Source organism: Neodiprion lecontei, chromosome 1 (genome assembly GCF_021901455.1).
Source record: "Neodiprion lecontei isolate iyNeoLeco1 chromosome 1, iyNeoLeco1.1, whole genome shotgun sequence".
NCBI lineage: Eukaryota > Metazoa > Arthropoda > Insecta > Hymenoptera > Diprionidae > Neodiprion > Neodiprion lecontei.
The window spans coordinates 21199635-21226904 of record NC_060260.1 but is presented as its reverse complement, the minus strand read 5'-3'; the positions used below and the strand labels follow the sequence as shown (position 1 = coordinate 21226904).

General features: G+C 36.0%; 2 protein-coding genes across 2 annotated transcripts; one reads left to right on the top strand and one right to left on the bottom strand.

The window, feature by feature from the left end:
* Nucleotides 1-1410: 1410 nt before the first annotated feature.
* Nucleotides 1411-15028, bottom strand: LOC107222851 (mitochondrial import receptor subunit TOM70). Its single transcript, XM_015662372.2, has 8 exons — nucleotides 14604-15028; nucleotides 7288-7485; nucleotides 6044-6251; nucleotides 5679-5820; nucleotides 3898-4246; nucleotides 3215-3439; nucleotides 2479-2699; nucleotides 1411-2395 (listed from the first exon to the last, which is right to left on the bottom strand). The coding sequence occupies exons 1-8, from the start codon at nucleotides 14859-14861 to the stop codon at nucleotides 2224-2226; spliced, it is 1773 nt and encodes a 590-aa protein (XP_015517858.1). The 5' UTR covers nucleotides 14862-15028; the 3' UTR covers nucleotides 1411-2223.
* A 7563-nt stretch (nucleotides 15029-22591) lies between these two features.
* LOC124293300 lies at nucleotides 22592-23598 on the top strand. Its single transcript, XM_046733619.1, has 2 exons — nucleotides 22592-22901; nucleotides 23033-23598. The coding sequence occupies exons 1-2, from the start codon at nucleotides 22812-22814 to the stop codon at nucleotides 23456-23458; spliced, it is 516 nt and encodes a 171-aa protein (XP_046589575.1). The 5' UTR covers nucleotides 22592-22811; the 3' UTR covers nucleotides 23459-23598.
* The last annotated feature ends 3672 nt before the right edge of the window (nucleotides 23599-27270 follow it).

The window sequence follows — 27270 nt, the reverse complement described above, 5'->3', positions numbered from 1 at the left end:
GTGAGACAAAACTTTTTGGGTACAGCCCGACTTCCCAAAAATTCGGATTATGGATGAAAGGGGAAGAATTTTTCCACGAATCCACGGTCTTCCAATATGTATCACCACGCTTGCCAGCAAAACTTTTGCTATTACTTCTGAATAGTTATCGCTTGCGCTATTATGCAAAGTATTTCAATCTTACCCAATTGTCATTTTTAAAGTACTAGACAAAAGTAGGCCGAGAATCAGTGGAATTTCAAAGTGTGAAAGTCGATTTTCATGAAAATGACTTCTGATGTTAGCTTTGAAAAAATTAAGAACTATGACAAAAGTAATCATTTTGACTTTCTATCTGAATCATTTGAAATAATATATAAGCATCTTGAGTAACGTGCGAGGAGGCCAATTGTCACGCATCTGTATTAAGAATATTTAGATGCATTCTAAAACAAATGCTTATGTTAAATCAGTTTTCATGAGCTATGTACTTATGGGTGTCTATAAAGAAATGGTCGGATTTTTTGCATTTGATAGGAAATAAAATTCTGAGACAAAAAGTCATTTGTCATTTTTACATCTGACCCATACATGATTAGTTATTAATGAAAATATTAAAAATGTAGCCAATCAGATGCACGCTAAAGCGGTTAGAAGATGGGCGGGCGAGTTACAGGGGGCGTATCCCGAAATATACTTGCAGTACTGCAAGTACTGGCAACTGCGTTCCGAAATCGCCCGACAGCTTACTGCCGCCGGTCAGTGACGTCACGAAATTTGTGACGTTGCTGAGGATTTGCTGAGACCTGATAAAAGACTACTTTCGGTGCTTGTAAATGGTGCATAAAAATGGACTTTCCATACAGGTGTTGCAAAAAGATTTTCACATTGCCGGCGGTATAAGATAAACCTTCGCACATAGCTAGCGGTGTGCGAAAAAGACGGTCGCGCTTTTATCCACAGTTGCGCATTTCACAAACAGCTGCACTAGCGCCACCGATGGAATAGTTTGGTGCATAAAAATGGAATTTCCATTACAGGTGTAACAAAAAATAGAGTTCGATACACGTGCGAAAGTTGGCAATGCCTATCTCGCGTGAATGCGCCACACTCGCCCTTCAACTCGTCTACGGGCTCGTGCTGCGCCTCCACACTTGTGCGAGCATTGCCACCTTCGCGCACTAGTATCGAAGAACACTATTCTTTACGTGAAGACAGTACAGTAAATTGTCCGATATTCGAAAAATCAGAATAATCTGTAACTCGTCATACAAGATTTAAGTTTAGGAAACGATCTTTCATATAAAAATTAATTGAAACTGAAGTTTACTCATTGGCTTATACAGACTATACATGTAATTTGGTGTAAATATATGCGATGTAATAGTATAAAAATTATATAAATATATCTAGAAATGACATACGAGCATATTAATGTAATATATTTATATTTAACAATTGAATTTCATACACACCAAAGATTAGTGAGTGGTTTATTTACAAGCCTGTAACTAATCCACGCCAAAAATGAGCACAAAAATATACTACATTTGTTAAAAGTTAAGAATGTTGAGAAACAGCCATAGTTGTTTTGGTAGAAAACTTGCTTTCGCTTGTACGACAGATAATGAAGAAATCAATCACGAGCTAACTTAAATGGATGGTACTTTTTCCAAATGCAAAAGTTTCTAACATAATTCTAACAGCTTCATCACTTACTTTTAAATTTCAATATTATCCTTTACAAATATTGTTACATTGTTTTGCAAGTGTATTAATGCATTGGACAAGCATGCAGATATGATGATATTTTAAAAAGAATTTCAAATTACTTCTCTTTTTTTAATATAACAACGAATGTTAATCTGTACATGGGTTACCCTATGCAGTAAACATGCGCTAATCCATTCCCAGTTGAACAGTGTAACTAGCCCCATTGTACTAAAATTTATAAGATTTGTAGAGAATTATCAGATTACGTTTTATTGCCAATAACATTCATGAGAAATTTCCATTTTGTATTGCTATTTCCAACCAATAGAATAAAGTATATTACAAAGAGTAGTATAAAAGTAATTCATGAATTGATCAGTCATTTACTTTCTGATTTAAATTGCCCATGTTTTTACTTAAAATTCACAAAACATACTTGATTCCATCTCTCACAACCAATGATTGTAACCTCAGTATTCGATTACCTCCAAAATGTAGGCTCCTATTTTCATATGATACAGTATTGATTAATTAATTACCAGGCGTTGGTATTTCGAGTAAACTAGATAAGCCTAATCTTTCAGTCACTGTTAATTGAGTCTTTGCAGCATCCTTCAGACTAAAGATGTGCGTCAACTCCATTTCTGTGCGACCAAGTGCCAACGCTTTATCAAAAAGTTCAATTGCCTCTTTAAGATTACCTCTGAAATCGGAATGTAAATAAGGACTCAAAATTATAAAAATTGTGGAACATTTTTATCCATAATGATACAGCACAGATCATACCTTTGTACCTCAATAGTTCCCAATGTCTCGTAACCGAATTCACATTTATCATCCAATATCAATGCCTTGTTAATATACTCGATTGCCTTATTAATGTTTCCATTCCATTGTAAGTGCAATAACCCTCTGTGTACATGAATGTTGGCATTATTTGGATCTCTTTCAATCGCTTTAGCAAAATAAGAATCTGCCTTAGCGTAATCTTGCGTGTCACATAAGATCTGTTTAAATAAAGAAAAAATCTATTGAATTATCATTTTCAAGAAAAGAAAAAATAATTCATTCAATTAAAGCCGCTATTTATTATTCACAGTTAGTACTTTACAGAAGTAATTCTGTATTTGAGATCAAGTAAGACAAATACTAAGTTTCAAAACAAGAAGCAAATATTAATCTGAGTTTGTTTTTTCATATTATACAGGTAGAAAAATATTTGTGTAACCCTAGAATGGTAAAGGGGGGATAAAAAAAAAAACCCCCGCGCAAATTCAAATTTCCTGTCGCAAGAGAACAACTTACAGTTTCGACTCGACCATAGTTTCAACTATGCAAAAAGTTTTTTGACCCATGTGATTCTTTATTAGAAAACGAAGAAAATGCAATCCCACAGGAACCTTAACAATATGATGTTCCCGAGAATACAAGGCAGTTACCGAAATACGTAAAAAAATAACGTTACCGTTCTGGAGTTAAAATATTCTTGACCTCGAGATTTATATATAAAAAAAATATATACCTGTGCATAGAGTGTGTAGCATTCTGCACAGTCCGGAAATTTCTGAAATGCTCGTTTAAATTCCGTCATGACGTCAGCTACCTTGTTCATGTCCTTTGACACCACAGCATGCCGATAATCCGTGTAACATTTTTGAACAAACGCAATGTCAAAATCGGGATTAAGATCCACTGCTTTTTTGAAATCATCTTGAGCATCATTTATTTTTTCTAAAAGCAGATTCACCTGTAATCAATCACAATGCTAAGTTTTATTATTTTGATAGTCTTAGGAAATGAGCAGCTTCTACAAAATTAGTCACCATTCTTCAGGTATTTTGGCAAATATACGGTATATTTTTATTCCGTGATACAAGAATGGAATAATATTTTTACTCACTGAACTGTACCCCAACTAGAATGTGAACTGATATATGAGCTGACTCGACTACTGCGACAGTGAGAGCTGTTTTTGAGGTCAATGCCCCTTTATCGTACTTACATAGCTAATACGTGCTAATAGAGAGAGAGCCAGAACATTTACAGGTGGAGCACGTCACATGCCGCTATCAAATACTAATGCCACAACAAGACAACCAGCCCAGTATACAACAATACAACATAGGATGGTTTATGGAGAGCTCGTCTCTCAACAATTCACATTCCAGTTCGACTATATTTCAGCGTTCATGATGATAAGCTTACCTGTCCCCTGTGATGATAAATATCTCCACATTTTGGGTCAATTTCGATCGCTTTTTCAAAATCAAGGAAACACTTAGCAGGGTCCTCTAGTTGCATGTACATGCTGGCCCTTTTTATCAAAGCGTTCACTTTCAATTCTTTACTGGTACTCTTACTGTTTATAATTTTTGCAAGATCTGCACTAGCATCCTCGTGATATCCTAATAATAGATAGAATGTAGCGCGGAGGAGGTATACCTCCATACAAGCTTCTGGTACAAAATCAGGGTGCTCAATTTCCTCGGTACAGTAAGATATCACATTGTCATATTTCTCTTCTCTAATTGTCTGCTTGGCCTTAGCATAGCCTCTGCAATTGCGAAAAATGAACTATGAATACAATTTTCTGTACTTTTTAGGAAAATATCTCCAATACAGATTCGAAGATATGATAATCTTTGGAAAATATTTCTGACAAACAGAAATCCATTAGCTTCAACCAATTTCACATAATCTCTGCAATAACCAATAAGACTGAAATTGTCAGCACTGTAACAACGGAGTAACACTCCACGATTTAGTGTATGACAGATTTCAGGATTTTAAGGTATCACTTAATTTTATACATCTGACTATTTCATAAATGTCACATTATTTTACCAGCAATGTACACCAGATTTCACTAGTGGTTGACTACTTAGAACAGTAATTACTGAGATTAAGTTAATACGAGCAAAATTATTTAAGAAAACCCGGACCTGTCGTCCATCCCCTCCGATTTGACTGATTTTTTGTGAACATGTTACTCACCTAGAGATTAGTCAAAAGCCAAATATTGGGCCCCGCAAAAATTTATTGGCTTAGGCAGAGCCATTTCTAGTTTTTTTTTTCACATTTTTGACTTGTATTTGGGTATTTTTGATTACGCAGAAGTTTTTTGTACGGAGTGGCTGAAAATTGGTTTCACTATGTAAAATTGACCAAGGAACAAGAATATGACTACAGATTTGACCTACGACAAATGTCTACAGAAATATTGGCCAAAACCCTCAAAATTGACCAAAAATGCTCCAAATCTTGGGGAAATGGTCAACATTTTTTTCTTTTTACTATTCAATATGACCATCTTGTAGAGAAAGAACCAACGAATCCAATGAGCACGCACCCAGATTTTTAAAATGAACCAGTTAGAAAATACATGGCTTCAAAGTTGAAGTTTTTTTTTTTTTTGTCTAAAATTGCAAAATAAAAATGATGGATGACAGGTCTGGCTTTTCTTAAATAATTTTGCTCTATATGTTAATTACGAGAGAAAGGGATCATTGACTTTTATCGACTGTGAAACAGCAAAGAAGTCCGAAGACAGAAAATTGCTTCCTTGTATGGAGAATTGCGTTCAAGTAATAATACATTGTGTATCACGGGTGGAGAGAAGGCGATCCCACGAATGAAATCCCGTTTTTCTGTATTACTCCTGCTGAAAGTTTGCTTGTGATACACGTCAAACGAGCGCAAAAATTAGCCGTTTTTGAGCGCACTTCGCAAGCGGGTGTGCATACAATTTTGCACCCGGTAAAGGGTAACTTTGGAAAAGTTCTATTCGTCTGCTCGCAAGTGCGCGTGAAAACGACAATTTGGCCCCTACTTCAAATACGAGAAAAGGCGCTTTGTCAAAAGAGATTGAACAAAAAAAATTGAATTCACTATTTTAGAAGGTAGCAATAAAAACTGACTCTTGTTAACCCTGAAACAAATTCACAATATAGATTTTGGTACATGTTGTCTGATCTCAATTTACATACGTGGTAGGCTCAGCGATTTTGAATTCGTCAAGTTTACTCAGAATTGGATCCTTACTGAAAGCACTGAAGTATGTTTTGATGAAGTGCTTACTTGGCATAACTGATTTTCTATTTGCCATATGTTCCTTTGCATGTTGCCTGCCTAAAGTATTATAAACACATATTGGTACTAAAATATGAGTGTTTGAAAATAAGCTCAAGCATTTTTCATTAATCCGAGTTACGTGTAAGAAGGACATGAACAGTTTCGATTTGTAAAAGTAGAGTAGAATTAAGATTACAAATTGTTTTTGTTGTACATGAACGTTAGAATAAGAAAACTTAACAAATATCACTGGATAGATTTCTTACACATAGTTACATACCGAGCTGTTTTAGAATTCTGTCAGCCATCACAAGCGTTGATTGATTAGAAAATTGTTCAAGGATGCAAGCAGCTGTAACATCTTCCAGAACAGAAACTAAGTCGTTGCTGTGTTCGAGAGCTCGTGCTCTGCGTTGCAGCGCTTTTACATATCGAGGATTTAATTCCAACGCTTTTGTACAATCTGCTTTGACTGCGCTGTATTTTCTCTGTTTAATAAAACATGGAATTAGATAGCTGCGTTTTTTGCATATTCAAGTCTACAAGCTTTAAATAAATTCTTTTCACTACTTTACGTTAAAGGTAATACATACATTCATTCAAAACATTACCATGTTAGAAAGTATGATGTTAGGAGGTGGATTACACAACTTTCAGCTTTAGGTTTAGTATTTTCACATTTTGATAAACTTCAGCTAATCGACGGCATTTCGTAACCAATTTTTAAGTTCAACAGTTCAAAATGTTAGGGCAGCACGCTAATGAAACTTGAATGATAAGTTTAAGGACGTTGCCTAGTGAACTCGTGCAGAAGATCTGGTTTACTGCGCGGCTCGAGCCAGATGGCCGAGGTGAAGAGTGAGCGGGACTCACGCTATGCCCCTCGTACACCAGGATCTACCATTCCGTCAGAACTAGGCCACAGTATCAAGTTCAACGTTTTGAACACATTGAGGGGATTTTCTTAACCGTTGTAGAATAGCAAAAAATAAAATCTCTTAGGTGTGATGGTCAGTTTTTACAAAAAAAAGTTTGCATTGATGACTAAAAAGAAAAAAAAATATGCAACGAAGACCACCCAAAACAACCGCTGGTTAATTATTGACACTGGGTATATTTTCAATGATTAGCTAGGCCATCTGAAGGTCGCTGCAATAATGAAACTCACGCTATCCTGTCCCAATCTCCTAATCATGCTGAATAAGATTAGGGTTATAGAATAATAGGTATTGAAAAAATTTGTACATCATGGCAAGTCAAATTAGGTATGCGGTAGTAGGTGAGAAAGTGATGAATAATACGTATCAGAAAGTTGGAGAAACCTAATTGAATGATTCAGATAATTTATATGTAGCGAGGGTTTGCAATCGCTATCTGTGCAAGAAATGGGCAATGTCCTTAAATATGAAATGTATCAGGAAATACGAGATTCCTGTACGGCTCTGGATGTTTATATTTTTAAAGCATTCTGATTTACTGAAACAAAGAGGCAAGCGGTGCATACTACGATTCTATATATCCTACCAACTGGTCATAAGCTGCAGCTCTGTTTTGGTAAAATGTTGCCAGATCCATGGTATTTTCTTGTGGACAGGTTTCAATGGCCTTGTTATAAGATAAAATTGCTTCGTCATATTTTCCAGATTTGAAGTAATTGTTTCCTTCATTCTTGTACTGTGTCGCCTTTTCCAATGGAGTTTGTGCGGAACACACTTTTTTGAACTGCAACGTATAAATATAATTATCATAGAATTGTTTAAGGTTAAAATTCATAACTCTCAATCCTTTCAGTCACAGTGGGATCCTTAGCAACCCACCTCAAAAATTTCCAAAAATAACTAGCCATTTCAGTCACACATTTTTCCACTCAATATTTTGGCCTGAATTTTGTTACTCCGGGGTTTTTGGGGTCACTGATCATGAATCTGAAGTAAGAATGTGATCACATGCATCTAATCGATGATATACCTAAATTCTGACTTGAGTTTCGTGATTAGCGACCCCAAAAATCTCTGAGTAACAAAATTCAGCCCAAAATATTCAGTGAAAAAATGTATTAATGAAATGGCTAGTTAGTTTTGGAAATTTTTGAAGTGGGACGCTGAGCATCCCACTGTGACTGAAACGGTTAAGTGATAAAGCATTTTAGAAAATAGCTGCTTTATAACATAAGCAGGATTATAGAAATAATAAAAGCAAAGCATATTCAATTTGCAACCAAAAATCTTACAAATTCTCAACTTGCCAAATTACAATTTTCTAAATATGTTGCATTATACAGACATTAGGTATATATTAAGTCTTGTAGAATTTCCGTTTCGCTATAGCGTTTCCAAGTGGTTACAACACTGCATACTGGGTGTACAATGAAGTCGTGAACTGGCTTTTATTCATATTCTGTGTCATGGCGCACTGTTTACATGTTTTCTATGATTCCGTTTCTGTTGCTAGTTTAAAAACCGGGAAATCATACTCAGTGCACACCGACTGAGTATGATACTGAGTACGAAATAGATTTTGATTTATTTTTACGGCTTTATAGACGTAAGATGCAATAAAAAATGCTATAAAACCAATCTCGGTACTACCTACAATACACCACAAGTTCTATTGCGATTTTTACTATGGGCGATCGCCATATTTACACTGCATTACAACACAAGATACAAGCTCGCACACTTAGGGAAAAAATCTTCCACCAATCTTGTCAGTAAAACATGATGCGTGCAAAGTGTGCCCAGCACTACGACGAGGCTGAAGCTAGCAACTAGAATTTGCAGCCTAACGTTCTAATGTTCACTCGCGTAAGGTAGTGAAATCCGAAAATCAAAATTTTGTGAAATACCTTGAACCCCCAATACCTTTATAGAATTACGACGATAAAACTGAACTATATTTTACAACTTCCAAAAAGTTTGACACGTTTGGCTGCTAACTCTGGCTGCTAGCTTTAGCTTCATAGCACTACGAGTAACACAGCATATGAGTAAGAGCGTTTTCAACTGGCTGCACTGTGTGTGCGCCAATATGTTTGTCGTAGAATTTCTTCTTTACTATTAGTAGAAAACTGGAGAAACCACACTTGCAACTGCACATTTAATACATCCATTTGAAAACGCTCGAAAATACAATGGAGGACTCCAGTGTGAATACGGTATGCGCTAGTGTAACCAGTTGAAAATGCTATACAACTTTTCATAGTAAAATTGAACGTCAGGCACTAATGTTTCAGCATGCACGTCACTTGTGCTCCGGGTACTGATGATTGTCTAGACCTGGGCCAGTGCTGACGAGATAACCTTAATCTTAATGGATCATCCTAGTGTAACAGGTGGAAAAATAGTTGGTTTTCGCCGTTTTTTTTCAATGCTTAAAATATGCTAATCAGTTAAAACATTTTTTAAAAGGTGTTCTTGAAACGTGATTTTTCAAAATAATGAACACTCTCAAAGGAAAAGCTTCCAAGCGATCTGTCTCAAATTTGGACACAACATTCATCACGCCATTCTTTATCTTGCCATGGAGGCTTTTTTTTATTTTGAAATTTCATATCTTTTTTTTAACGAAAAGCTATTGAAAAAATAGGCTAAGTTCGATACTTTTTTTTCAAACCGCTATCATTTTGTCAATTATGATAAATGAAAAAAAAAAAAAAAAACCTCTATAGCAAGATAGCGGCTTTCATACTAATTAATAATCTTTTAGTTTACGAATTTTGTTTCAGATAATATTTCTGGTCACCACCATGTCTACCGTGACGGCTCCTTTGTTTTGGAAGTTATTTTCAACCTTAAAAAATAAATAACAAAAAAAAAATAATAATAATTGTTTAAAAATTCATTTTCTGTTCTTCATTAGTGCTTTGATTTGATATAAAAAAATCAGATTAATTAGCGTATTTTAACCATCAGAAAAAAATTGCGGAAATCAGCCATTTTTCGACCCATTACACTAGGATGATCCCTTAAACAAATAGGATTTTAGCTCCGCGAAGGGCTGTTTTGTGTGCCAGGTCAAATGATATGGTCCTGGTGCTCGCCGTTTATTGACTGTCAGAAAGGTTACGTAATTTTTTCAGTGCCGTAACAATTCGGTTTCAGCTCCGTGAAGGCTAGAGATCCGATTGTACTTGTCGTACTTGTACAAGAACTCACACTTGAATAAGTATTCTAAGCTGGAATAACCACCTTATTTAATGCTCTTTTGTTGCTCTAATCGTTTTGTGGAAATCGATGGCGATGTCAAGATAAAAATATCACGTAATCTAAGGTAGAATGACCACCTTAGAAGAATGAATTCGGATTAGAATAGGCATTTAGTGCTCTTTTGATCCTAATTTGTTGCCCCAACCGATCCACCAGAACCGACGGCAATGCCAGCATAACAGCGCCATGCCTAACCCTTCGCGCGCTTGGGGTAAGCTGAGGGAAACAGCCTTTTGCAAAACATATATACGTATGTATGTGGAATTCCATATGAGCCCAATTAATATCTGACTCTCGCAAGTTTGATTTTGTTTAAAAAAGTGTCTACAATTGTCCCAACTCTGAAGCAGTAACCTCAATTTTTTCATACTTTTTATTCAACTGGTTGATTATTTATGATTATTCAGATTGATTTGAAAACGTCCTTTTTCAGAATCTTCAAAAATTTTTCAAAAACTGTATTTTTTATTCCAAATATTTCAAGACCGAGTCAATGGTGGGCCAAATTTTTTTCCATTTTTTTTTTTCAGCACATTAATTTTTCTGATCGACTAGAACATTGTTAAAGCAGCTGAAAATTCCCGAAAAATGCTCAAAACTTTGATTCTTCACTTAAAACATTTCTATACCAGTTCCATTATGGAGCGATTTCTATTTTTTTGATACATAAAAACTTTTTTTATCAACTTCATAATGAAATCGACTTGGAAATGTTCTAAACAAAAATTAGAATTTCGAGAATTTTTGAGAATTTTGATCAAAAACATGAAAAATGTTTAAAGTTTTTATCTTAATAACCGATCTATTAGAAGCTCGGTTTTAGCATGTTTCCAAACGAAAATGCAATTTTTGAGAATTTTACGAGAATTTTGAAAAAGATGCTTTTCAAAATCACTCACAATATTTATAAATAATTAGCCAATTGAATATATATAGTCTAACTTGTTGTGGACAGCTGGGGTGTTAACTACCCCACGCCAAGTAAATGGCTCATATTACATTGTTTCTGAGGAAAAACGGAAATTTTCACTTATCATTTCATTGAATGTCATTTCTAAGATTTCGCAATTTCATCAAACTAGATCACTTCCAACTTCAAATTGTATTATATAGTTTTGTTCGGTTAGCCTCATGGAAACAATTTTATCTTGAACTGTGCTATGTTGAGAGTTTGCAGTTAAATCTTCAGCAAAAAATTTTGGAAATTGAATGTTTCATTAATATTATAAACGCATATCGTGTTTTATATTTTATATTTTTATTTGGGGGTGTGTCCACAACGGGATAAGTGAAAATTAACGAATAATAGATAGTGGACCCAGTGGTTTGTCACGCATTCGCCGTCGTGCTCGTGGGATTCGTGCCGAATGTGCAGGGTGAGATACTGAAGTAGTATGTGGCGCAAATGTATACACGCCTATATTGGTTGCCACACCTCTACATTTTCATTTCCATACTAATTTCTGTTACGCTGATGACATCGAAACCATGACAAATACCTAGGGAGAAACATTTTCAAATTTATTATAGATAGCAAATTTTTTGATTTCACTAAGGAAAAAAAATATACTTGAATACCGCTTTAACGGCACGGCGGCTGCTCTTTTGCCCACCTTATAGGCACGGCGCTGTCAATTATCAGCGGTGTTAAAGAGATTACGATAAGATGGAAAATTTTGTTTATGAAATGACGTAAGTCAAATGACCACCAGCTCTCCGTCTATCACTCCTTACCATGATCAAAGGAAATAACGAAGAAAAAATTATGACACAATACCCTACATCTTTTTTCTCGTCAATTCACATTCGTATATCACATGTTTGATTTTTCTGCTCACACCCCTACCCAGAAAATTCTCCCTGCTGTGACCGGAGGTAAGAATCAATACAAATCGGTGATTTTAGAAAAATGAACGGTACTCGATTTTTTTGCTCAAAGGCAAGGGGTGAGTTTTCCGAGTAAGAAAATGAGTAGAAAAATCAAATTCGTAATTTGTAAACACAAATCGCGGTTAAAAAAAATCGGGCCGCAATTGTTTTTAAAAAATCACCAATTTACGTCGATTTATGTCTCTAATCGTGGCTGCGGTGAGTTTTCTAGATAGGGGTGTGTCCAGACAAATTAAACATATGGTATATTAATATGAATTGCCGAGCAAAAAATACAGTACATTATGTTTCAAAACTCACAATTTATTCATTATTTTCTCCCATGGTGGTAGAGGGTGAGTTTTCTGGGGAGGGGGCAGATGAGTAGAAAAATCGGCCTTACGTAAATTTAGAGGATTGAAATACAGCTCAGGTTTTCATAAATTAATGCTCGACTTTCGGCTGGTCATCTCTTTTCCCATCGAGGAGATGGATTTTCACGGTAAGGAAATGAGCAAAAAAGTAGGGTCGTCGGATTACTTCAGAAAATAAAAGGCAAAACCAATGGTGCAGTCTATCATTTTCTATCTATACTCGTTCTCCATGCCATCAATCTAGTGATGCTAACTTTTTTTGATAGCTAGCAGCACCACAAATCTCAGCTAAAAGGGTTGAGCAGAAAAATCGCGAATAAACCAAAAATATAGTGACTGACGGGCAATCAAGTCATGAGCAAAAAAAAAAATTAATATTTTGAAAGTGGGTGTGGCAACCTAATGAACCTCTTCAGCAAGGATATACAAGTGCAAATAATAAACTAGATCAGAAAAACTTTGAGAAAGATAAGAGTCAAGTTTTCTTCACTTTTGGAATACTGCCCTTCGGGACTGCGAAGAAAATTTATAGCCACTGCAAAAATTATTTGAGCAATAGTTGCTTTACAACATCTTTTGAGGAGTATTTTTTCGATAAAGCACAATAACAGGTTGATTAGGATTGGAGTACTGTGGAAAAATTTGGTTCTCTGGACTTCAGATGTCATGGACCGATCAAAGTAGCTCCGTGCATAGGGAGGAAGACTGCAGAATGGGAGGATTTCAGTTTGTAATTTATAAAAATTATAAGACTGGTCATGTCGTTCAGGTGCTGAATAAGTAAGCTGAGGCCTCAACTCGGTTCGGCTATATTTGGGTAAGGTTTTATGTAGTTTTCTTCATCCCTTGTACGAATGTGGATTTTTGTATTAAACATCCTAAGACAGTTGCAGACAGATGCATCAACCCTAGAACTTCAGCATTGTGTTATTTGTGTCCATGCCAAATATTTCGACAGTAAATAAAATGCATGCCTGTATTCAAATTTTGCAAAAAATTATTGAAAAGATTTTCTTAGCACAGCAAAAAATTTTATCATTTACTTAAGCAGGGTTCGTACGCTTTTTGGAATCTGAAATTCTCTGACCTTTCCAGGTATTCTAGCCCAACAATATCATTTATTCAGTAACATTTCAAAAAATATGTCACTGATTAATGACAATTTTTTTACACATTAACACTAATACCTTCAATTTTACCTAATAAATATGTTACTGCTTAATTATCAATTTACAAACAACAGCGTGCAATTTACAATAAGAAATGAAATGAAAGATTTGGTATTAGGTAATATACATAGGATGTACAAAGTGACGAGACTAAACAAAATTTTGAGTGCACATTTTTTTTCTCAAGATTGATAGGACTTTGTACAAGAACGGTTTATTTCTTTGACTGACTCAAAATTCCAGTGCTATTTTCGAAATCCCTGACTTTTCCCTGCTGTAAGAAATTTCCCGAGTTATCCCAATTTTCTCGATTTTCCTTGTGCATACAAACACTATTGGGATTTCAAAATGCGCCCATAAATTTTTTCAGATTTTGCCGTACATTATAACATAATCAAATAAGCGATTGGCAAGAACCCATAATGGAGCTTTACAGTTGTCGAAAAATATATTAAGGTTCTAAGCTCAAGACAGCTGCAGATGTATAAAAGTGATTACTAACCTATTCCTCTGAGATCATGTACAATTTTTTCACTTATGGGGTACATGCTTACAAGTATGGCAGCACAGGTAGTAGTTATTATCATCATTATTCAATCAACTGAAGCAATTATACACAGTATCAGCTATAATTTTTCCGGTTTTTCAAATTAGGAAGCCCTATATAAAGTAAACTGTGACTAAAAGATTCAATATTCTGGGCTAGATACAGCTTTGACGTTTACCATTGACTGTATTTATTTCTTATACAAAGTAAACTAACACAGATAATTCGAGACAAGTATTTGAACAGAAATTAGGAAAAGTGACTGTATGGAAGTCACATACATATTATGCAAAATTATCCTGCGCTTCAACAGAGTCGTGTCTTATACCTCATGTTTGAGTTGCAGTTTCAGATAGCAACAGGAACAATAATTCATAAAAACTTTACAATAGTATGACAAATGCCAAATTTTTTCTAACCCAGATCAAAAGTTCTATATATAATAATGCAAATAGCAACAGCATTTCCACATTCATCCAAGGTGAGTAACAATATTCTAGAACTAAGGATCTTGGACTGATTTCTCGCTTGTCTGTAAGCTCATCACAAAACAAACACACAGAGCAAACGGTGAAATATGTAAGAGAATTTTATTGTTTTCGAATCGTCGAATCAAGAGAAATGTTCGTGAGCCAATAAATTCAGTTATGCGGTACGTGTAAACGGATATTCTAACCTCATTTTCCGACTCGCAAGCCGAAAGCGTTGTCGGGAGAATGTCACTGTCAACCGATAGTTCCACGTCTTTTGAGGTGCCGTTTTCTTGGCCGGCTCCACCTTTTGATCCTCCTCGACGTCTTGGGACTGGCTTCAAACTGTTCTTATAGTACATGTAGCCAAGGCCGAGAGCTACCGGCGCACCGACGGCCAACGCAAGTTGCCATTTCGGCAACGACGAGCCCGTAATGCTGGCCGATCCGCTGGCTGTTGTCATTCTCTGGAAATACTACGCGATAAATGTCTTTACTCGCCTGGGACGAATAGCAATTTTAAGGTTAAAATCAATCCGAATATTAAAGGAAGCAGGAATAATTCACAATTCACACGGACGGCTTAGCGTCGCCACAAGGCATCGCCTGGCTTCCCCCGAGCTTGGAGAAGCTTAAGCTGCTTTTCCACGTGCAGCTAACAACTGAATGAAGCAGCAGTAAGAATACTCTGATTGGTCACTGATTTTGGTGTTTTCTTCAGCATCTGGATGTTAACATGAAAACTGCTGTTCGAAGTAGCAATGAACCTACTTCCTACAGCAGTTGGTTTAGTTGCATGCAGCACCCGATCTTCTACACAGGTCTGCACTCCTATCTCTTCGACGTGGAACGCTGCTTAACCGTGTTGAAACTTTGAAAGAGCTGTAATCTTGGAGGTCAGTGTGCAGCAAAGAGGTACACTTGGAGGCAATGAATCTCAAAAAGCTAATTTTTTACACTAGACAGTTATGTTGGCAACGCCGAAGGTCCCTAGATAAGAAAAGTCAAGACCACGGTCTTACATACAGGTCTGGTAACTCCGGCACTTTTGAGTGGTAGGGGGTGTCACAGTTAGTGAGGCATACGGTCTTGTTTCCTATCTATCCGCTAGGGGCATCAGAGATGAGTAGGGAGATCTCCAACGCTCGGCTTTTCGTGATACCAGCTAAGTTGGAGCGTCGACGTGACACCTAGGCGGCCACGCACCGAAGGTGGCCCATTTCCGACCTGACATCAAGCGGCCATGCACCGAAGGTGGCCCACAATCGTGTATATATAGATACACTCGGCTGCTCGAGCAAGTGGTTGCCAATCGCATCCTTGTCCCCGCTCGCACAGATGTTTCCAGGAATGCAAGAATTGGGATTTTTTTTGTTTCAGTTATGAATGTCAGCGAATAAAAGTATCTCCAGATTTGATAAATCTTGGAATCAATTAGCGGACGCTGAACCAAATTAGTTGACTATTCCCAGTCCGAATACTTTTTTTTTTTTTTTTAATACATATTATTTTTTTATTGATATGAAAATATGTGACGCCTGGTATTCTCGAATATTTGTGCACGCAGTCTATGGAAAAATATACGAAGCCAGCTCGATAACATTTATGCAAAATGTGCAATGGGCAAGTGGTTGGGGGAAATTTTTTTTTTTCTCGAACTGAATCTTCCAGAGAAGCATCAGCGAATTCCAAGCAAGCTCCATAAACATACCGAGCAAACGCGCGCTCACGGACGTAGCTGTGGTGTGGCTGAGTGGATACCACATGAGGATGAATTTTCAATCACAGGTTTTTGCGCGAAGTTTTCCTGTATTTAAGTTAATTACTGCTGCCTTTGCTATAATACTGTATTCAAGTCTTAAACAAAACACTAAAAAATAAGTTAACCACTTAATGTAAAACAAAATGTTAGATTGAGCTTAAAATTTAAGCCGGAGTTACATAAGCTAAGATAATTACAAGTGCAACATTGTAAATATTGTACATTTATTGTTCATCTAAATAAATATGGTTTCTTTCTCAAAAAAAAAAAAAAAAAAAAATGAGGATGGAGTGATGCGGGACACGGGTTCGATCGCAGTTCACTCTTTTTTTTTTTTTTTTTTTTAAATTCAATCCCGGCTTTTGTTTTTGTATTTTCGGAGAGAAAAAACAAATGAAAGAAAGAAAATTTCCAGAGCCGGTCAATTTTTTCCTTCTTTCCTTTTGCTTTTTGTTTTACTGAACCCACCCTTTTTGTAGTGGGGGTAATCCAGAAGAGAACAAATAATTGAAACAATAAAATTCCGAGTGTGAATCGATTTATTCCCCGTTTTTGGCGCCTCTTTTTTAATAAGGAAAAGTTTTGACAGTAATGAAAAATAGAGATTACTAAAAACAAATGTATTGTTTTTTAATAACACCGGTCCACAAAAATAAAAAAAAAGAGGTCTGTACTTTTGACCGGACCTACCTATCTTTATGTATTTTGACGCACTGAATCCGAATCTGAAGTCAGTTTTGCCCGTACACCCTCAAAATTTTGAGTAAATTGCAAAAAACCATAAAAATAGCCAAAAATTAGCAGTTTTGGTAAGAAAAAAATTTATGGAAGTATAGACCAAGTATGATTTTTATGCATTTTGGTCCGCTAAACCCAAATCTGAAGTTTATTCAACCATAAGCCTTTTAAAATTTAATTGGGCCGGTGTTATTAAAAAACAATACATTTGTTTTTAGTAATCTCTATTTTCCATTACTGTCAAAACTTTTCCTTATTAAAAAAAAAACGCCCATTTTATATCAGTCTTGACGAGCATTTCTTAAGAATTTTGAGAGATGCGAGATCGGAACGACAAAATTATTTCAGTAGCAACAATGTATGGACCCCTCTCCTTTTCTGATATTGGCAGCCAGTTAAGAGGCTTCACAGTGTTCAGTTTAATGCCAGCAGCTCTCGAGGTATCAAGATGGTAAGTGAATTACATAATTATTTTACATGCATGCAAAAACCGGCAGGTTTGACGCTCGTCTATTTACTTTATAGATTAAAAAGAGAAAAAAAGGGAAGGACCTGTAGTCGTATTTTATACTTTATTTAATTTTCCTTGAATTGTCAAACTTTTTTATTTTTAATTGTATAGGAAGAAAATGTGTGGGGAATTCCATTCTAGTGCCCAAGAATGTAGTACACATTTTCGTTCGTTTTAACTTTTTTTTTTTTTGGGAAAACATGTTCCTCAATTTCCAAATTTCCTTAATTTTTTGGTATTCAAATCGATTCTTAACAATTTTGCGCACAGGTGGGATTTCTTTAATTATTTTTTCCCTAAACCTGAGGATATTTCCTATCTGAGATCACTGTCAATAGGCGAGATTCCGGAAATCATTAATTACCTTTTTTTCTAATTAAAAAGAAAATCACATAAGGCCACTAAGAGCTCGAAATGAAAATCTGAAAAAATTAGAGATGGTTTTTTGTATTCGAAGCCATTAACGTAAAAAATCCGTTTAACGACCATCCTAATAGATATACATTGTATGTTGGGCATTCCACGTCAAATTTGCAACCCATGTACCTCACCCTCTTCGCTTTTGATAATTGTTTGGTATGATGTTGCAACCACGGTTTCAATCGACTTAAAACAGTGTCGGAATTTTTTTTGCAGATTTCTTTAGCCACCACTGAAATAGAAAAAAATTGAAAAACCAATTCCGAAAACGCTTCTTTCAAAATTCTGAAAAAATTCACACTGATTTTATAATTAAAAATATGATTCTTAAGCACGACACGATAACGGGATCTCTACATTTACTATAGTTTTCGCAAGTTTTTAGTTTTCTTGGATCTTTGAATAACTTGAAAAAAAAGAATGAAATGGTATGAACTATATTCAGGCCTTCTGGCATTCCTCTAGATTTCAGAAAAATTGAAATCCATTAATAATAGAGAAATTTATGACCGAATAAATAAATAGAAACTCCAATTCCGGCATGAGAAAAAAAACTTGCTGGAAAAGTAGTAGATGTTGAGATCACGTTATCGTGTCGTACTTACAAATAATATTCTTAATTATAAAATTAGTTTGAATTTCTTCAGAATTTTAAAAGAAGCTTTTTCAGAATTGGTTTTACAATTTTTTTCTATTTCAGTGGTGGCTAAAGAAATCTGCAAAAAAAATTCCGACACTGTTTTAAGTCGATTGAAACCGTGGTTGCAACATCATACCAAACAATTATCAAAAGCGAAGAGGGTGAGGTACATGGGTTGCAAATTTGACGTGGAATGCCCAACATACAATGTATATCTATTAGGATGGTCGTTAAACGGATTTTTTACGTTAATGGCTTCGAATACAAAAAACCATCTCTAATTTTTTCAGATTTTCATTTCGAGCTCTTAGTGGCCTTATGTGATTTTCTTTTTAATTAGAAAAAAAGGTAATTAATGATTTCCGGAATCTCGCCTATTGACAGTGATCTCAGATAGGAAATATCCTCAGGTTTAGGGAAAAAATAATTAAAGAAATCCCACCTGTGCGCAAAATTGTTAAGAATCGATTTGAATACCAAAAAATTAAGGAAATTTGGAAATTGAGGAACATGTTTTCCCAAAAAAAAAAAAAGTTAAAACGAACGAAAATGTGTACTACATTCTTGGGCACTAGAATGGAATTCCCCACACATTTTCTTCCTATACAATTAAAAATAAAAAAGTTTGACAATTCAAGGAAAATTAAATAAAGTATAAAATACGACTACAGGTCCTTCCCTTTTTTTCTCTTTTTAATCTATAAAGTAAATAGACGAGCGTCAAACCTGCCGGTTTTTGCATGCATGTAAAATAATTATGTAATTCACTTACCATCTTGATACCTCGAGAGCTGCTGGCATTAAACTGAACACTGTGAAGCCTCTTAACTGGCTGCCAATATCAGAAAAGGAGAGGGGTCCATACATTGTTGCTACTGAAATAATTTTGTCGTTCCGATCTCGCATCTCTCAAAATTCTTAAGAAATGCTCGTCAAGACTGATATAAAATGGGCGTTTTTTTTTTAATAAGGAAAAGTTTTGACAGTAATGGAAAATAGAGATTACTAAAAACAAATGTATTGTTTTTTAATAACACCGGCCCAATTAAATTTTAAAAGGCTTATGGTTGAATAAACTTCAGATTTGGGTTTAGCGGACCAAAATGCATAAAAATCATACTTGGTCTATACTTCCATAAATTTTTTTCTTACCAAAACTGCTAATTTTTGGCTATTTTTATGGTTTTTTGCAATTTACTCAAAATTTTGAGGGTGTACGGGCAAAACTGACTTCAGATTCGGATTCAGTGCGTCAAAATACATAAAGATAGGTAGGTCCGGTCAAAAGTACAGACCTCTTTTTTTTTATTTTTGTGGACCGGTGTTATTAAAAAACAATACATTTGTTTTTAGTAATCTCTATTTTTCATTACTGTCAAAACTTTTCCTTATTAAAAAAGAGGCGCCAAAAACGGGGAATAAATCGATTCACACTCGGAATTTTATTGTTTCAATTATTTGTTCTCTTCTGGATTACCCCCACTACAAAAAGGGTGGGTTCAGTAAAACAAAAAGCAAAAGGAAAGAAGGAAAAAATTGACCGGCTCTGGAAATTTTCTTTCTTTCATTTGTTTTTTCTCTCCGAAAATACAAAAACAAAAGCCGGGATTGAATTTAAAAAAAAAAAAAAAAAAAAGAGTGAACTGCGATCGAACCCGTGTCCCGCATCACTCCATCCTCATTTTTTTTTTTTTTTTTTTTTGAGAAAGAAACCATATTTATTTAGATGAACAATAAATGTACAATATTTACAATGTTGCACTTGTAATTATCTTAGCTTATGTAACTCCGGCTTAAATTTTAAGCTCAATCTAACATTTTGTTTTACATTAAGTGGTTAACTTATTTTTTAGTGTTTTGTTTAAGACTTGAATACAGTATTATAGCAAAGGCAGCAGTAATTAACTTAAATACAGGAAAACTTCGCGCAAAAACCTGTGATTGAAAATTCATCCTCATGTGGTATCCACTCAGCCACACCACAGCTACGTCCGTGAGCGCGCGTTTGCTCGGTATGTTTATGGAGCTTGCTTGGAATTCGCTGATGCTTCTCTGGAAGATTCAGTTCGAGAAAAAAAAAAATTTCCCCCAACCACTTGCCCATTGCACATTTTGCATAAATGTTATCGAGCTGGCTTCGTATATTTTTCCATAGACTGCGTGCACAAATATTCGAGAATACCAGGCGTCACATATTTTCATATCAATAAAAAAATAATATGTATTAAAAAAAAAAAAAAAAGTATTCGGACTGGGAATAGTCAACTAATTTGGTTCAGCGTCCGCTAATTGATTCCAAGATTTATCAAATCTGGAGATACTTTTATTCGCTGACATTCATAACTGAAACAAAAAAAATCCCAATTCTTGCATTCCTGGAAACATCTGTGCGAGCGGGGACAAGGATGCGATTGGCAACCACTTGCTCGAGCAGCCGAGTGTATCTATATATACACGATTGTGGGCCACCTTCGGTGCATGGCCGCTTGATGTCAGGTCGGAAATGGGCCACCTTCGGTGCGTGGCCGCCTAGGTGTCACGTCGACGCTCCAACTTAGCTGGTATCACGAAAAGCCGAGCGTTGGAGATCTCCCTACTCATCTCTGGGGGCATCATTGGCCCAGGGTATGATAGATATTGATATAGGTATACCGATAAGATAACCTGCTCATCGAAGTTTTTGACGGTTCTTAACTCAGCGTAAAGTGTGTAAACGGTGGATCATCTCCACAAGATCTCAAACTGTCTCAAAAGTTGTGAGCCTTCGGCTTGATGTTTATGGATTTTATTGACTTAAACATTTGAGGATTCCGTTAAAATAAAACAATTATCACGCCCGCCATAGAATGCTAGCAAACATCTCAATCATTTTTTATTCGCATCTTTCTTCATTTTCGAGTGTTATTCAGGATTGTTGATTCCGAAAAATCAGCTGTTCGGATCTGATTTATGATTAGCTCACCCCGAGGGGGCAGCGCTGCAGAAGGCGAAGACGAGAACCACGGTTTTGCCTCATTATCTGAGTCATTCCCCACCCTACTGGTTACCAGACCTGTATGTAAGACCGTGGTCAAGACACGCGTGGGCAAAAAAATTAGGGAGAATGCGCCAAAAGTTTCATATGACAATGGGTGCTTTCTATTCACTGACTCAAATCGACTTGTATCGCTATTTCTGGTGTAACCGGCCAATCTGGGCATAGGAATACACCAGATATAGCGACACAAGTCGACTTGAGTAGCTCTGTTCGTTTTAGTTACACTTTCTACACTTTTTACATTTTCCATAGGAAAGGGCACCGTCCATTGGCTAGATTCAGGAAAAGTGCAAAAGGTGCATAAAAGTGTGACTAAAACGAACAGAGCTATTCAGTAAATGGAAAACACTCAATATGACACGGTGTAAACATTTCTGGTCTATTCGTTTGCCCGGATTGGCCGCTTACAATAGAAATTTGTACACTGTGTCACACTGTGCTCTGAATAGAAAGCACCCGGTGTAGTTCTGATTCCTGACCTGTCACAACGATTAACCTCAAAATATATACGTGCTTCTATTTATTTCGTGAACGTCAGGACACTGAGGGCGCAATTCGTGAATGCTTAACCTTAAAAAATTGAGCAAGATTGGTCAAAACCAGCCCCCTGACACTCACCACTGCTCGCTTACTAAAAAATTGTACGCGTTTTGTCCGCGTTTTTTAGTGCCTCTACATGGCGCTAGTAGACTTTTGACACGTTCGCTGACCGCGCGCAAGCTTTTCAGACAACTACTAGCGCCACTAGTGGTGGAGATTGGCGGCAGAATCGAGGGACATCTTGCGAACCACTTTTAGCAGCGTGTGTCAGGGGGCTAGTCAAAACTGGTTAATGCGGTGATGTAAGTTTGATATTTTTTGGGCCCACGCGAACAGAAATTTTTGCCCACGTTATAGTGAGAAAAACTGGAACACGCGTGTCTTGACCTTTATAATCTAGGGACCTTGGCAACACTGAGAACCCTACTGCACCACAGTTGGCTAAGCGCAAAACAAACTCAATCTCAATAAACCTAACATAACCCATGACCGCCGAATCTAACCGTAAAATACCGCAGGGATCACGGAGTATAGATACAAGGAGTCTGAACGGTATCGGGGTTTTCATAGTATTAATGTACGCAATAATAAACCTAAATCATAGTTCTCTTTTCTGCCACTGGCTGCGCAAGTACTCAGGACGTACCGTTGTTATTATTATTATTACACGTAAACATACACCATATACTAGCTCGCGAATGTTAAAATTAATTAAATTAAATATAAAATAAAAATTTATCTATTTAAAATTAATTTTAAGAAAACAATGGGTAGGTGTTGGGCTGTTCATGGTTGTCTTAGTGGCCGAAAGGCAAGTGAGAATGTAGAGAAAGTAGCTTTATTCAAAGCACCAAAAGTGAGTAACCTCAAAATAATATTGAAAATTTGTGTTATTAACAAATAATTCTAAAATTTATGTAGTTTTCTAATATTTGAAAAATATTTTTATTTATGTGCTTAAATATAAAAATATATATTACTTTTAAGGATGTTGAATTGCGTAGTAAATGGAGCTCAGCTTTGGGACAAGAATTAAAAGCTAGCAGTTTTATTTGCGAATTACACTTTAATCCAGAGAATGTGATTAAAACTGATCGAGAGATTTTAAAAGATGGTAGTGTATATGTGTATGAATACCAGAAAGTTCATTTGAGGAAGAAAGCTGAGCCAAAATCACATACTAATGACGACAATGAAAACAATTGTAGCTTGCTATTAAATAATGATTCTTCAACAATCTCTGATATAAATGACGATACGACAAGAAATATATCAATTTTTGTTGGCTGTGACGAGCATAAAAAAGAATTAACAAAAAAAATAATTAACAATTTCATAATAATGCGGGGGCATTTTCTAGTCAAATGTTTTAATAAAAGTGCTACGGAGAGAAAAGTTAAATGTAAATCCTAAAACTTTGTATTTAATTCCACATTTCTCAGAATATTTTTTTCCAGAGAGGTGTCAATAGCAACAAGACTTCCCGCGTAAGAATTTAAACGAGTGCTTCTTAAAAAGTGGCGCACTCTACCGGCAAAAAAATCTGTCCCCTAAATTACGACCATTCGTTCAACATTACGTTCAGACTCCTTGTATCTATACTTCGTGGCAGGGATAATTATTCGACGGTCATGGGTTACGTTACGTTTATTGAGATTTAGTTAGTTTTGCGCTCGGCTGACTGTGGCGCTGTAGGTTTCTCCGTGATGCCAACATAACTGTCTAGTGTAAAAAGTTATCCGTCTCAGATTCATTATCCCCAAGTGTACATACAGGGTATGTTCCGATATACACTGCGAGCACTGTAAGGTGTGTCGTCAATTTAGTATACTGCGAAGCCGTTCCTTTATAGTTAGCTATACTGGTTACTGCTTAAAACGGGACGCAGTACAGTACACTGTGATCGACATTTTTTGGCGTTACTTTCACTTCATACATAATATTTGTTTCACATTGCAATAAACACAATTTATTCAAATTTTCCATTTTTGTTTTTAACGGCCGGTATTTTTAAATGACAATATTCAATAATAATAATTATCAATAGTGGAAGCTGTTAAATTTCTGAACGCTGTTGATCACGTGATCAAAGCACTGAGAGTACCTTACCTCGAAATCTCCAGTTTTCGCAGTAGAAATATGGTGGTTATTCATGACGTCATATATTTCCCTAGGGTACTGCGGCCGTATACTGCAGTCCATATCGGAACGAATTTTTCTAGAGTGAGAGCACTGTGCAGTGCTCGCAATGCATATCGGAACATACCCACAATCTCGGCAGTCGGGGTGTGCAGGGTGTGTTACAAAGCGACATGTATAAGCGTTTCCCCCTCACTAGCGCTATCTGCCATATTTTCAGGTCATGATTTTAGAGACGGAGTGGCCTAGGGACTCTATTTTCAAATTGAGGACCCTATTCAGTGAATGCGATGTCGTCATGGTGGTTATCTGTCAGATGACGTTCGCAGACAAAAGTTGCCTGTTTGCGAGCCAAAACGACAATTTATAGGCGTTGCATAGTCAACAAATGCCCATCTATGTGTTGCTTCTTTCTTTTAGGCAGGTTGCTTCTTGTCTGTAGGATGGTTTCAAGACGACTTTATCACATCACTGATAGTTGATATTTAGACATCTTGACGTATTTTAAAAAGGTATCTTAGAGCTTACAGCATATACTGTACATGCTCTAAGTCTTAGGGCAATCTAAATGTTTCACATGCGGGTAATTGGACGTTGTTTTTAAATTTGGAGATATTAAACACGCGTATATATTTATATTATGTCAACATATATATTTATGTTTATTCTGTAACAAGATGTACAATACGTTTTCAGTAGAATGCAATACATTTTTTTCGAATGCAGTTATATAATAATGACAGACGATATTTCATTGCTATGGTTACAAAATTTTCAAGTTTTTTATATTCATATAAAACAACTTGAAGCTCATAACACAATCAAATCACAAATATTAGTTTGTAGTTAATAATGAACGGAACAATATTATGTCTTATCTGAATATAAAATTTATTAGCTTTTCACACTTAATCATAACTTGAAGCTTTCATACTTTTAAACATATAAAGTATTGTAACGTTCTATGACGTCGCAAAAATTAATAAGGATTCATGAGCTTATATGAGACAAATTAAAGGCGCAAATAAAATGTTGGGAAAAAGATTCAATAGGTGGAAACGTGTTTCTAGTTTAAAGTCAGAAACAAGACTGTTTTTACAATAATGTTGGTTGACGCAGCAACCTTATTCTTTTTAAAGACATAAGTGGTTTACAAACTTCTTTTATCTCTGATGACTACTAGATCATTAAAAGGAGACAAGACGGGTGATTTCACCATTTGTAACAATATATATTACTTTTTAATAATTTGTAAGCTATATCAATACTTAACACTTATTATTACACGAGCATATTTATCGTGTTTTGAAGCTAAATATGAGTTTCAGTCTACCTTCACAGCCTCATGTCAATATTCCTTATCTTAAAAAGAAATTCGTCAGGAAAGGTCATTGATTGAGAACTTGAAAAATTATCCCGTCTCTTTTGCAGTCTTTTTGACAGGTTATGCAAAGGTCTTTCTGACTCATTATACTGTTAATATGATAATAATATTATATTACAACATTACATACTTTGAAACGTATATCTTAGATATTTCTTTTCATTAAAAAATATATTCGGATCTAATGCTTACTTACCGAAACATATGATCGATGTTTATATTTTTTGCGCGCACGTATGTTTATTCTCACTTTCAGGCGCTTACCGATAAGTAAGGTTTTTCGTTTTTCAGATATGTGCGCATCTTTTCTTCACAATTGCTGACAGTTTTCACACAGTTAATTAATTTAAGCTTGATTTTTTATTGTACTTTTTGGGTGATGCTTATGATGCTTATGATGTTTGGAACTCTTTACGCTTCCTCTCGATTCATTGATGGGAAGAACCGAAGAACACTAGTTGATAAGATGTTTTCTAGATTCCTCTTATAAACTCAGCAATTATTGGCTGTTGCAAGATTCTCTCACGCGGCAACACTGTTGCTTTATCGCATCGGGAAATGGGGGACCACAGTTGTCAAGCTGATTGCAGGTGGTGCACAATCGTTGGTTTATTTTGCCGCGAAATTGCGGTGTTCCAAAATGAAAAATTATTTTGCTCGGAGGATTGAAGAATTTAAACAGGTTAATTTGCCATGGAGCTTTTTCCCAAGTGAAGAAAAAAGTTCCTCTATAAAGGAAAATGAATTTTAACGTAATATTGTATGCTTGAATTTGAATTTTGAACCAACGATGATACTGCCACCAAGCTGCAAGAGTTGGCAGTGTGGTTCCCCATTATTACTTGTGACAAGTCGTATGCGACTGCGTGGCATTGGAGAATACGAAAGAAATTCAAGTCGCGACTGAAATCTCGCATGCGATACCTAGGATCCTCGATTCGAGAGTAGAGCAGCTGGTGTAAATAGGATGCGTTCCGAAATTAGCTGCCAGCGCAAAAACTCTCTAGGACCGAGGCAAAACTACTCACGAATTCGGGAGCGCAAAGGAGATAAAATATTGTTGACAGCACTGAGTGCTCATACTGAAACCATGGTGGATATTAATTTCACCATGACTGAAACTCACTCATAGTAGGTTCATTTCTACGGGTGCGTTCCGAAATTAGCTCGCAGCGCTAAAAACTATCTAGGACAGAGGCAGAGCTGGCCACGAACTCAATACTGCAAAAGAGATAAAAGATAGCTAACAGTACTTGGAGCTAATTTCGGAACGCACCCAAAACTGCAAAAAAAAATTTCTATACATCATTGAAAATCTCCCGATCTAGCGACAAAATTATCGAGCTAGTAACACTGCCGCTAGCTTCCCTGCTCTATGGCGAATAAGGTGTGCTCTCAACGGAGATGCGCAGTAGCAAAGTCACGCGATAGCCCCCACTTGACGTCACGGCGAAAATTCCATTTTTGTTTTCTGCCGTAAACAGTACAACATAACCTCTGTTATTGTTTTTAAAAGTGACACAAAACTTCAATATTCTATCACGAAATGATTTGAAATATAAAGACTTACGAATATTCGTTATTAACAATAAACCAAATACGAGTGATATTGGTTTTTGTTCTGATGGAAATTTTTAAACCTACACCCCTCCCATCCTTGTTTTCTTTATTTTATGACGTTTAAATTTTTATCAATTTCTTT